Source organism: Excalfactoria chinensis, chromosome 10 (assembly GCF_039878825.1).
Source record: "Excalfactoria chinensis isolate bCotChi1 chromosome 10, bCotChi1.hap2, whole genome shotgun sequence".
NCBI classification, from domain to species: Eukaryota; Metazoa; Chordata; class Aves; order Galliformes; family Phasianidae; genus Excalfactoria; species Excalfactoria chinensis.
This window is the reverse complement of record NC_092834.1, coordinates 1,480,008-1,493,272: the sequence shown is the minus strand read 5'-3', so window position 1 is coordinate 1,493,272 and position 13,265 is coordinate 1,480,008. Positions and strand designations below refer to the sequence as shown.

The 13,265-nt window shown below is 46.6% G+C and overlaps 1 protein-coding gene across 4 annotated transcripts in view; it reads left to right on the top strand.

The window, feature by feature from the left end:
- The window catches only part of SMAD3 (SMAD family member 3), a 63,746-nt gene that overhangs the window by 45,912 nt on the left and 4,569 nt on the right, over positions 1-13,265 (top strand). For all 4 annotated transcript variants that reach the window (XM_072346040.1, XM_072346042.1, XM_072346043.1 and 1 more), the window contains exons 3-8: positions 558-692; positions 1,348-1,422; positions 2,983-3,033; positions 7,249-7,461; positions 8,486-8,623; positions 10,556-10,700. In XM_072346040.1, the coding sequence (XP_072202141.1) occupies positions 558-692; positions 1,348-1,422; positions 2,983-3,033; positions 7,249-7,461; positions 8,486-8,623; positions 10,556-10,700 (757 nt within the window). The remainder of the gene's footprint in view (positions 1-557; positions 693-1,347; positions 1,423-2,982; positions 3,034-7,248; positions 7,462-8,485; positions 8,624-10,555; positions 10,701-13,265) is intronic.

The following is a 13,265-nucleotide window of genomic DNA, read 5'->3' as shown; positions in this document are numbered from 1 at the left end:
TCTGCGCATCCCTCACTGCTGCTCTTGTTGGTATAAAGGATAAAGGGTTACTGTTAAGTTGAAGTAGCTTTAAGAATAGCTTCCAGCACGCCTGAGCTTCCTGTTCTGAGCACTCCTGCCTCTGAGAGAGACTTTCATCTGGAACTGCAGATAGTTCTGCTGCATGTTGGTACAAACCTGCAGAGCCAGGCTGAATGTTGATGCTAATCCTACCTTGCCATTTCATTTTAGGTGGAATTTCTTCATTTTTGAATCGTGTGGTGTATTTATTATCTTTTTTAATAAGAAGACTTGTTTCTTTGCCTTAGAGGAGGCAAACAGCCTGGGTGTGTTCAACTAAGCACACATCCCATCCCCAGCTGAGATGCGTTAATAGCATCTTTAACTGCTGCTGTTATTTCAGAAGCAACTATCAAATTGTGCCCGTTAATTAGTGACTCTGATGTTGTGTGTATGCAAGGGTGGTACTCCAGACTGGTTACTTTTCATTATCTGGGGTTTCAGTCATTTTATTTTAAAGCTGCTAATCCTGGTCTCTCTCTTTCCCATTTGTGCAGTGTTACCCCCAGTGCTGGTGCCTCGGCACACGGAGATCCCAGCTGAGTTCCCACCACTGGACGATTACAGTCACTCTATTCCAGAGAACACTAACTTCCCAGCAGGCATTGAGCCGCAGAGCAACTACATCCCAGGTATGGCATCTCTCCATCTAGCGAGCGGAGGGAGAAGGGTCACACTGCACAGTCAGTCGTGTCTGCGTGTGCTGAGCTGAATGAGTGGCAAGTCTTTATTTCTGTCGTTGCCATGAAGCAAAGAAATGGGAAAGTGTACAGAAGCAGATGACAGCTGTGAATGTAGAATGATGGCAGTGCTGTTTGAAGTTTTGTTTCCTTCAAACTCACTTCTTCCCTTCGGTAGGGCATACTCAGTTTATTGTGTAATCTAAAGCTGAATGTTCCCTTAGATTTGACTGACGTTCAGCCAGTTTAATTTGAGTAAAAGTGTAGATTTCTGATGGAATCGAGCCTTTCTATTTATGCATCTTTTTTCACAAGCAATTTACACCTTATTTGTATGGGCAAACGGTGCAGCTGCACAGCAGGAAAGGGGCAATCTCTGGACAGAAAACTGTCTACGTGGCTTAAAGTTTTATGGAACCGAAAATCCTGATGTTGTTTTTTCCCTCCTCTGTTATTGATCAGTATGCTCTGCTCTTGCCCTTAACAGTTGGAGGAAGAAAAATAATTAAACGAAAAAGCTTGTTGCAAATAACAAAGTAAATGTTTTTGCTGTCAAATCCAGACCTTTCATCCAGTTGCAATGACTTTGATCATTTTATGATTCTAGAGACACCTCCTCCGGGCTATTTGAGTGAGGATGGAGAAACCAGTGACCACCAGATGAACCCCAGCATGGATGCAGGTAAATCATTTTTTGCCATGTATAGCTTTCTAGGTCATATCTAAACTTCTAAAGCTTTTCATCGGAGCTCTGAAGATCAGATGGTGGTGAGAGTTATTTTATCCCTGTAGGAGTGCAAATGTAGCCTGACATCTCATGTAAAGCACAGGACAGTGTGTTTTAGAGCTGCTGAAAGGTACAGCATGTTCCTGTTCTCCCTAACATCCGTCATTAGATGCTGCTAAGCAGGAGCCTGGAACAGCAGAGACATACCTAACAATAGCTTACACTGTGGCGTGTTCATGCATCTGTATGCACAGGAATATGGTGCAAGTAGTTGCCATTTTCCAAAGAGGCATTTTTCTGTCTGCTGTACATACTGAAACGTCCAGTTAACTACATTTGAAATGACCACTGGTAGATTTATTTTTAAATGGGCTTATTATTTAGTGGATGTATCCCAGCAAAGGTTATCAGGCGAGGTTCTGTCACGTTGCCAAAAAAACAAGTAGTGTTAGAGCAGATTTAGACTGAGCAGCCTTACATGGCACTTGCATAAAAACAGGCATGCAGAACTTTCTCAGTGCATACTGCATGCAATTATCCTGGCTTCTCTGTATGACTTCAGCCACAGAGCATACATGGGATTCCAAAAGAGAGATGATTGATTTGCAGTCTTGCACCACAGTTGTACAGATGGCAGAAAGGAGTGTGGGTTTACTTGTCTACATCAAACATAAGCCTGATGACACAATGCATTTCAGTGCATATAATCATTGGTAATGCGGTTGACATTCGGAATGTATGTATGGCTTTTGGGGAGAGTGGATTGGCCTGGAAGATGCTATAAATACTCTCAGTTCGTGTTCGAATGCGAGATCCCTTCCTTCAGATGTCATGGAGTTCATTTGTTATAAAAAACAAATTCTGAAGAAACCAGCTGAACTCAGTGTGAGAGGGAAGAATGGATGGGCTGTACCACCTGCTCGCTTCCATGTGGCATCCAGAAACTGGAACTTGCTCTCGACATCAGAGTGCAGATATTTGAAATACGTGCACAAAATTTGTGGGCAGAATTGGAACGATGGGGTAAAATTTCCACAATTATTTGGTCAGAACTGTGTAGGTTGATGCAATACTCCATTGTCCCAGCACCAGTGGTGTGTTTTGTACTGTTAACAGTGATTAGCAATGAATAGTAGAGCTCTGAAATGCTCATCTAACTGGGTTTGAGTGTAGCTGTCATGATGGTGCCTGGAGTTTTGATAGCTGCATGTGAAAGTAAAGCAGGCAACTGCATGCACAGTTCTGAAAATTAATGGGAAGAGTTTAAGTGAATTAAACTCTTGTGAAGATGTTCAACAGTATTGCAGATGGAGCAAGTTGATATAGTAGGTAATAGCATTTGGAAGCTCATTTAAGTGGTAATCAACATCAGAGAAGTTGCTGATGTCACAAAATGAGACTTTGCTAAGAAGTGGGATTTCCCTCCCAACAAGCCTGGGCAGCACAGAAGATTTTGTGTGAGTGTTTTTCTTTGTGCAGATGCCATACTAATAATTACAATGTCTTGATTTTCAGGTTCTCCAAACTTATCACCAAATCCTATGTCTCCGGCACACAATAATCTGGGTAAGTGTGTGATCTTGAGAACTGTGTGTAATTACAGCCAAGAGTATGACCTTTTAACGACGAGGTTATTTCTTGAGGTTGGTTAGGTTTTGAGCACAACTGGTGCTTCTTTCTGCTAACAACTGAGCAAATGGAGGAGGCTGTCTGGTTGGTGTGTGATTGGAGAGTTCTAATAAGTGGAGAGAGGGCAAGAACACTAGCATATGGAGATGCACAGATGTCACAGACCTCTTTGAGCATTAGAGGTTTCACGGGCCTTATGCTTGTAGGAGCCTGGGGATCCTTCCTTTCTGCTTCTCTCATGGAGAAGTAGAAAGCTGTTGAACGGGACCTTTGCCTTTGAGATCCTGCTGGAGGTGTCCTGTGGCTCTCCCTGAACCTCTGTTATTTCCCAGAGTTTCTGCTCTTCATTTTCATACCTACAGGCAGGGAAGGTCTGATCTTCATCAGTCTGAGCTCTCACTGTATTTGAAATTGCTCTCAACAGTTTCTCATAAAACACGCTCATAGCTCTGGCTAGCTGCAGGATCACTTCTCCGCATGTTCGTTAAGCCAGCAGACACAGGCCACTAGAGATTACTCTTGAATAACCATAGCCATAAAGTTTGCATATGCTTTTAATCCTGGCAGAGGGTACTTTGACTCTGCTCCAAAATTTGTCAGCCATTGGCTGACTTGTGGATATCTTGGGGCTGTTGAAGGGGATTTCTTTTCTCTCCTCTCTATTTACTTATTTATTTGAACGCATGGAATATATTGCCACAATGCCACTAGACTTTTACTCATTTTAACTCTTAGAACCTCAGAGAGGAATACATCGCTAGCTCTTTGGTTTTCTTTTCCCCCCCTGTCCGAATCTGTTATGCTCAAGTGTGCAGCTGAAGAGCTGATGTGAATTTCTTGCATTTTTTGTCAACCTAAAAATAAAAAGCCAAACTATACGTAACAAAACCAACCTGGCAAGCTGACTGTGGCATCTGCCTTACATAAGGAGAAAAGTAGTTTCTAGGAAAGAGGCCCCAGCACATATCCTTTCTAACCAGGACAGGGCTCCTAACACATGCTGCTCAGCTGATGTGCCTGCAGGACGCCTAACGTGCAGTCTGGTGACAGAGAACTAAATAGGAGCAGGTGAGGCTGGTTAACCACGAGGAATCTCTTTGTAGTCTAGGGAACAGACATCAGAAGAGCATTGAACTCAGCAGCATTAAAAGATATCTTTGAGTTTTTCAAACCAAGTCCTTACTGCTCTTAGGCAGAAGTTCCCACAAATGTAGGAACCTTTTGTCTCATTTTAGGGTTTTATAATAATTTTTTGCTGTGAGAAAGCTGCAAAGCGACAAATAAAATGGTACATACTGAGCAACTCTCAGCAACTGTCGAATGAAGAATCTGTCATCATCTGCTGCCTCACAGGCGGCACGTCTGAGATAAGGAGCTGCTCACAGCAGCAGCCCTTCGCTCCTTCAGCCCTGCAGGCCAGAGAGGGGCTGTGTGGGCTGAGCTTTCCCTCAGCTTTGCAGATTCTCCCCCCAGTCAGACAGAAGCTGGTTGGTGGCCTGCAGTGGTGTGTTGCTTTTGCTGTGCTGTGTAATTGTGTGGATGAGTGGGACGCTGCAGTGTCCAGGGCTGCACTTTCATCTGCAGAAGTTGAAGGGGGGATTTCTCTCTCTGTTTGCTAAGAAAATAAAATGTAAAATCTAAAGAATATAGCGTGTATTTTTTGAAGTTTTACTGCTAAGGAAGTAATGTCCCAGCATTACAACTGACGGTTTATTTGAACAGAACTGCCTGAAGCTTTTAAGGCAGTTTACTTTGTGTCAGCTGAACTTTGGACTTCATCCCATGGCCATATTCCAAAGAATTACAAAGACCATAAACTAGCATGAGGCAAGCTGGCTAGAACAATAGGAGCAAGGTTGGTTTGAGCTGCAATTGTGTGTATTTTGATACCAAGCTGTAATTGATGGAACCGAGGGACTTTCAGTTCATCTTTTCATCCACGGACAAAACAAGGTGTTGCATGGTAACCATTTGGGACCTTTTGTCTCCTTTCTGCTTGTGCGGTGGCTTTGCAAACATTCAGGTTTTGATTTGGACCCTTCAGTTGTCAAACATAAGATGTAACTAGAAGTTGTAGGTACCCGGTGATCTCTTCTGTATCGATGAAGTTTGAACTGGAAAGAATACAGAAAGCCCCAATGAAAGCAGAGCTGCCAGCACTGTTTGGACGCTCAGAATGAAGTCAGGGAGTTTATGCTGGCCGAGGGCCAGGCCTGAGGTTGCATGCATGTTATTTGGGAGCAAGGCAGTCCCTTGGTGCACAGGAAATCCATTGTCAGTGCTTGCTCTGCAAATGACTTGACGCAAAAGCAGTAAGTGAAATAAGCACATGCCCTGTGGGCAAATCCATCAGTAACATAAGCCTCTATGACTCCGTGTTGAAACACTATTTTTCTAAGCAGTGCAAAGACAGCACAGAGGGAAAGGAAGTGAGCGCACTTATTTATCTTGTTGCTTCTGAGGGAGTTAGGAGTAACTGCAATTAGTGCAGTTAGATAACATAAATCAGTGACTTCTGATGAGCAGAGTTTAGCAAACACCCTGACCACAGCTGGGATTAGAACTGTTCTTAGAGCACATCGTAGAGAGCGCAGAGCACCTGGCAAGCTTTTAGTTCTGCATCTGGACAGATAGAACTTTGGTCTTATGGAGGCAATGCAGGATGGGTGTGGATAGCATGGCAGTGCTCAACGGACACCTGGGAAAGCAAAGCTGTAAGAAGTCAGGTTTGGAAATGTATGGTAATGATTCAGGTAGGATCTACTTGGTTGTAATGCATCATGATTTTGACCTCTGTGTGTCCCCTCGAGATTCTTTGCTTTTAGCCGAACTGCTTGCTGTTATATTTTCCCAAACAGTAGACCCAGGAATTGAGTACTCAGGGCAGTTCTAACACAGCTCTGTGGCAGCTTATGCCAAAACCTAAGACTACAAATGACAGCAGAAAGCAGCACCAGTAAACCTCAGCTGCATTTGTTCAGAGATGAGCTTTTCTTAAAACCGTTTGTTGGTTTGTGTCTCTCAAGTTGCAGATAAGCTGGAAATAAACTGTCTGTCTGTCCTTCAGTGAGGAATCCATCATGTCTTGTGGCTGAGGCCAGGCTGCTGCAGCCTCTTACTGAAGGTTACAGAGGAAAGCAGTAGCAGATGAGAAATGGCTCTCAAAGCTCCACAGCCTCTCCTTGGTGAGAGCAGGCTGGGATGGAGCCCATCTCCTCAGCCCCAGGTTCACCACAGCCTTTCCAGAGCAGCCGATGGGGAAGCTGTGAGAACGGCTGGGGTTGAGCTCCATGAAAGAAATGGAAGAAATCTTCTCTTGCTTTTATTTCTTACATTGAATTTGGGAAATGCGGCTCTTATCAATTAGCTCGTGCTGCTTTCCACTGTTTCAGCTCAGTAGATCCATGGCTTATAGTAGGACTGACCACCATCTAGTGCAGCATTTCCAACAATATAAGCATAACTCCTTGGATTCAGGGGAGCAGTTACATCACCCAAAGCCATCTGAATGCCCCACCTTTCACTTGGCTGCCTCGGTCTGTAACCCCATAAAAGAAACGTTTCCACCTATGGGGGAAATGGTTTTTCTTTTGAAAACGTGAAATGAGTTGGGCTGGAAGAAAGAATGTTTTGATTCTTGTGAAGGCAGTTACATACAACGTGTCAGTGTTAAAATAGCTGCAGAGATCCTTGCAGTCAGAGGAGCAGTGGTGCTTGCTGGCTGCTTTGCTCTAAGTGCACAGCATCAGGATTCTGGAGAGCGGTGGCACTGCAGGCAGGTTTGTGGTCTTTCCAAGTTTTTCTTCTTTTTCTCTGCTCTTCTGTTGTTGGGGTGCTGCCTACCTAGAACCGGTCCCGTGCTTCGTAGAAAAGCTAACTTCACTTTGAGGATTTTCTCCAAGATAGTGGAGTGACACCCCGCTTACTCCATGACTTATATCTTTGACTATTTTGATTGTTCCACGTGCCAAAAGCTTCAGGGGTGATGTAACTTCCTCACTGCACTCCATTGAAATCTGTCAAGTAATTAAAGCTCGGTGGTTGCAGCGAGCCCGAGGAATGAAGCAGAACAATATTTCAGAACAGGCGCTTTCCTCATCCCCCCCTTCTCCTAAGGGCCTGTGACTCATTTTGCTTTTTATTTGTGTGCAGATCTGCAGCCCGTTACCTACTGCGAGCCGGCGTTCTGGTGCTCCATATCCTACTATGAACTCAACCAGCGTGTGGGGGAGACGTTCCACGCCTCGCAGCCCTCCATGACTGTGGATGGTTTCACCGACCCGTCGAATTCTGAACGCTTCTGCCTTGGTCTGCTCTCTAATGTGAACAGAAATGCAGCAGTGGAGCTCACCAGGCGGCACATCGGTAACTTCTGTCTCCTTATTTTCCTTGGTGTTTTTCAGGGCAGAAGGTGGGGATCTGCCCGCAGAGCCTTTTAGTTACCTAATGGCATGCAGCTCTGTCCATTTTAGGACGCTGTGGGGTTGCAGTATCCATGGTGATTTGGGTTAATCCACCATAAGGGAACACTAATTGTATTCTTTTATGAAAATACAATTAAAGAGGCACCGAGAAACACTCCAGTAACTGCATTTAACAGAGGTGGAGTTTGTATTCTTGCACGCAGTGTAAAGAACTTCATTTGGGTGGATGTTAGAGATCATTGTGTGTATTCCTTATATTCCCCTATATATCTTTTTCTGCACAGTAAAGGTTCTTACGGGAGGATCTTTCCTTCCTTGTAAACTGATTTGTAGCACTGAAAACTAAATAGAAAGAGAACAGCAATGCACTCACACAGCAAACACGAGCCAGGATTCAGAAACCAGCCCCTAATTCAGCAGGCTCCTTGTGCAGCATGGAAGAACGAAAGCAGCACTTTCAAACAGCCGTGTAAGACCACAGCTAATATTTATTTGTGTGACAGAAACGAATTCCTGAATTTATTAACTGAGGTTTTGATAATATGTGCAAACTCTTATACGAAGGGTGTGTTTGTCCTTGTGTACAAATACAGTCTAAAGGAAAAGGCAGCTCTTTGGAAACACTGGATGTTTTAATTCCAAGTCAGTAATGAAGTAAATAAACAAGCAGTTGTATGCAGCCGTGGTGATTCAGAAAAGGTTGAAAACTGTGTTAATTAGTAGTACATTCATATGAAGGTATCGTGGTCGTTGCTGTTTGGAGTAGCAGGCTGGGAGGTGGTGAGACTGTGCGGCCAAGTGCGGCTTGAGCGCAGGTCTGAGCTGGTTTTCATTGCCATCATTCATGGTTCAACTGCCTTCTGAGCTGTCAGGTGTGGACCTGGCTGTGCCTCTTCCCACTCAGCTCCCAGGTTTTGCAGATGTCCGTTCTGAACTAACCCTCAGCTGTGCTCTGTGTTTCTCAGGAAGAGGAGTGAGGCTGTACTACATCGGTGGCGAGGTGTTTGCCGAGTGCCTTAGTGACAGTGCCATTTTTGTCCAGTCTCCCAACTGCAACCAGCGCTACGGCTGGCACCCTGCAACGGTCTGCAAGATCCCACCGGGTAAGGACACACACGGGTAGGAAGAAACAGTGCTGCACAGTTCAAGCAGGATCTGCCGTGTGTTCAGCACGGTGTGTCCGTGTTGGAATTGTCTAATAGTCCTGCTTGTAATTTCCTATGAAAGAAGATAACTTAGGGTTTTTTTACTCAGTTTAGATTGGTCTGTAATAAACTGTTGCTGGTTTCTGTTCTGTAGTACAGCCTTTTTTCTGTGAGCTTTATTCTAGAGAAATGTCACTTGTGAGGTATGCCGAAATGTTAGAGGAGGCATCATTGTGTGTATTTGGGAAAACCAGCTATTTCTGTTAGATACACACATGAGCTGGGATGAGAAGATGCTTTTCAAAAGGCTGTTTAGTTAGGCTTCCAAACCTACGTCTTTTTTTTAAAAAACATTGAAAAGTCCTTATATGTTTAAAAAGTAACTTTTTCATTTAGAAATACTTGAATAAAGATCCTCTTTTTTTTTAGAAGAGAGATCCATACACTGCAAGTCCTGGCCCATCTAAATGGGTTTCCTTTCTCAGACGCTTAGGGAGCAGCTGCCAGTGCTACAAACATGACTTAATTCTCCAGCCACATCACAGGAGTCCACCCGGGCTGGAGTCAACATCTGAAAACATAAACAGCCCACATTTCCGCTGTAGATCCATCTCAGGCACATTTCTTGGACGCCGGCTCTCCCTGCTATTGCCACAGCCCCGCTGCCTTCTCAGATTCGTCTTCAATTTCTTGTTGGTTTTGAAGCGGTTTCTTCATTCCGCTGTTGATGAGGCCGGGTTGTACCACTTCCTGCCAGGCCTGGTCACAGGGAGACCTGCTCACAGCGCTCCTGAGGCCTGAGCAGCTTGCAGTCTGATCAGACTGTTTCCTTTCCTTGCCATAGCTCGTTCCCTGTGCTCTCTCCCATCTTATTTTCCCCTCTTAGGCTGCAGTGTGCCCGGCACGGCACCCCTTAGTGCTCCATGAGGCCTGTGGTTCTTGGGCTGGGCTCTCTTATGGCCACAAAACCGAGCAGTATTTTTTTTGCAGCTGCTGAGCCATTGAATGCGGTTATGCTTTGCTGTGTGCGGTTCGGCCCAAAACAGATGGCAGTGTGGGCCCAGCCCAAGAGAGCAGGCTCTGAAGGGATCTTAGAAAAATACAATTCATCACAGTCCAACGGGTTGTTTTTCAGACTCGGCCCATATGTAATCCCAGATGAGCACCAGCGGCATGCCAAGTTTCAGGGTTTAACTCGTTTCTGGTTATCAGGGAGAAAGCAAGTGTGAAAGTTAGGTATTTATTTACTTATTTTAACCACGGATAACGTGATTGCTTTTCACCTGTATCACCTAGGACAGCTGAACAGGTTGTTTTCCGTCTTTCAGCTGTGAGTAAACACTGCAGGGAGCACATCACTTCTAAAGGAAAATTCTTTGGCACATCAGATTTAAATGTACAGAGGTTACAGCTCTGCTGCCAGCCCCTGAACCCTGCTATCTGGGCTCTGGCTGCCCAGAGCTGTTTCACTTCAGAACATTCATTCTGCTGACAGGCACCACATAAATCCAGCACCAGTGATTTTTAACCCATGCATTCCTTTGTTTCAGGCTCTGTAGCAGTAGCTATCAGGAAGTGTTACGGTGGGCTTTTCAATGAATACACAATGGAAATTAGTATAAGTGAGGTTTCATCTGAGGGTCCCGGGTCCGGTCATGCAGGTGGCAGCTTGATGTGTGAGTGATCTCTGTCCCATAATGTGGTTTTCAGCCCATGGGCTGTGGAAAACCTTAGCAGGCTCTTTGCAGTGCTGTCATTGAGCTGTCTGTGAATGGTGTCACGTGGTCTGGGGACATGGGAAAGCAGCATTGAGTTTCTTTCCATTCTCATAAAGAAACAGATTTCTTCATGTGGCTAACACCTTGTTTTGGTTGTGTTCTTTATGCGCAGGATGTAACTTGAAGATCTTTAACAACCAGGAATTCGCAGCTCTCTTGGCTCAGTCTGTAAACCAGGGCTTCGAAGCTGTGTACCAGCTGACCAGGATGTGCACGATTCGGATGAGCTTCGTCAAGGGCTGGGGAGCAGAATACAGGTCAGCCCATGTTCCGTGGTGTGTGGTGTGCTCATGCATGGCCCAACAGTGTCCTGCACAGCTTTCTTATTTGGCCTTGAGATTGGGAGGCCTAATGGTGTATCTCTTCGGCAATGCACGCCTTGTATTTGCTAAGAATGTGCTGACCTCATATCTTATTTTTCCCATCCTCTCTGTGATATATCAGATATATCCTCTCATGGGATGTATTGGAAACCCACGTGTGTTTGGTCACAGTGCTTTGCAGGCCAGCCGTACCTGAAGCACAGCAGACACATCTGTGTGATTCTGTGTGGCAAATAGTACCTGTTTTTTCTTAAACTCGGGTGTGTATTTGATAGGTTTCGGATGGCTGTGGTATGACACTGTTATCAGGACAGGATCAGTGTGAGTGCTTCCTCACAGATACGGGTTAGGTTTGGTGTTTTCTTTTATCGGTGACTAATAGAGATTAAAGTCAAAACAACTCGGCATGAAAATGCACATATGGAAAACTGTTAAAGAGTTGCTGCTGTTACATCCCCTCATCCTGCTCTTAGTGCTTGTCATTGCGTGGCTACTTCAAGGTGAGTGAAGGCGGTGGGAGAAGCAGGATTCCTATTAGATGTGATAAAGGAGATGGAGTCTGGGATGGACGATGTGGTTGTTCTGACAGCACAGGGTGTGAGGACACAGAACTCTGTAATTCGTGTCACTGTTGCCCCACTGCATGAACAAACAAACATCCCTAAGAGCAGCAAAGGGAGTAAAAGTGGTGCTGGTAGTAAGAGCAGGGGAGGTGAAATCTGTCAGAAAATGAATGTCATTTTATGAGAGAAAAAAAGCTGGCGCAGACTGCAGCCAAATACGATTTTGAAATACTTGCTTGACTGCGCACCCTTTCAGTCAGCCTCATTTGGAAGTGCAGGGCAGCCTCTGCCTCCCAGAGCAGCACGGCTGTGCCGACGCACCCTGCGTGCAGCTGCTGGCCGACAGGGAGGTGCCACGGCTCAGCTGCAGCCCGAGTCCTGCTCGGTACGCTCCCACTTTCTTCATTTCTCCAGATGTTTGGAGTCCATTTTGTTTTGAAATTGTCCTGCACTCGGGCCAGAGCATTTCAGCCCTGGATCTCAGCCACCACTCGTAATGAGATCCAGATGAGCGTGACTTACGGAAAGTCAACTATCTCATTAGAGTATTGTAGGCAGTGAAACCCTACGCTCACGCTGAAGCTGCTCTCCTGCTCCTTCATTTCCTTGCCACAAAGTGCTCCATCCCTTCACCTTTGTCAGAGCACACTGGTTAGTTGATCTGGTGGGTATGGGGCTGTGTAGCTGTGGGAGCTGCATCCAGAGTGCTGCTCCAGTGATTCTGGTTGGGCTGTGTTGCTGTTGGAGCACTCTGACTGTGGGGTGTTTGGTGCTCTGCTCAGATGGGGGCTCAGGGAGGGAGAAGCCAATTGCACATGCAGGATGGAGGTTCTCTGTCCTGCAAGAGCCAGCTGTGTGAGTTTGCCTTTAGTCAGGCTGCAGTCAGCCTGCAGGTGGGAAGGCAGTGAGCTGTGCCAGGAGGGCAGTACAGCAGCCCCTCGGGCGTTGGGTCTCTGCACATTATTGCTGGACAGTAGTTGGACTGCTCAATGCTGACCCAGTTGAGGGCAGCAAACAGGAATGCTCTGTGTTAAGGGAGACTGAATTTTATGGGACCTCAGTCTATTAACCAGCATCAGTGCATCCCGCTGCCCGAACAGCGCACAGTGCCAGCGCTCACCGAGATGCTCTGCACTGCCTGCACTGCCTGCACTGCCTGCACTGCCTGCACTGCCATCAGCTCTGAGCCCTGCCCACACTCTGGGGCACTGCATCCCTGCCAGCGCTGCTCGGGAATGGGTGCGGTGCCTTCGGGAGCTGCTTCCTTTCTCAGCTCAAGGTCAGGGGATGCAGTGTGTTGCTGGGATGTGCTCCAGCCCTCAGCCAAAGCCTCGCATAGCCGTACACAGAGCCCTGTGCCCCTGCCCTGCTGCAAAGGGACGGGGATGGTGCTGGGAGTGCTGGGCAGCCGCAGGGGGCACAGCCCCATTGCAGCAGCAGTTTTTGCCCCGGCCCCACAGATTTTGGTCTCCCTCCCACAGGCAGATACCAAGGACAGCTTCTGTGGGAAACGAGGCTGTAAACCAAGGCTGTTTCCAGGCTATTTCTCTCTCATCGTAATCCTCCTCCTCCACAGCAGCTGTCCCTGCCCCTCTGCCTGGATCGAGAATCCCTCTGTCCCTGGGCACAGCCCCTGTCCTGTGCCTTGGTCCCGCATCCCTCCCTGTCCTCCCCTTGCTGCCCTGCTCTGCCATCCGGAGGCACTCTGTGGGCTCTGGCCCTCGGGAATAACAGGGCAGCAAAGGGGGGATGCTGGCTGTAGATGCGGCTGTAGACTTGGGTCCAGACCTCCAGCACAGGGAGAGAGGGGATCACTTCCGTCACCTCTACACCCAAAGATGGGGTGAAAAGAGAAACCTCCTGGCCTCACGCACAGCAATCCAACATGCTGTGCCTGCTCACTAATCAGGAGACACGAGGTCTGCAGAATTAAACT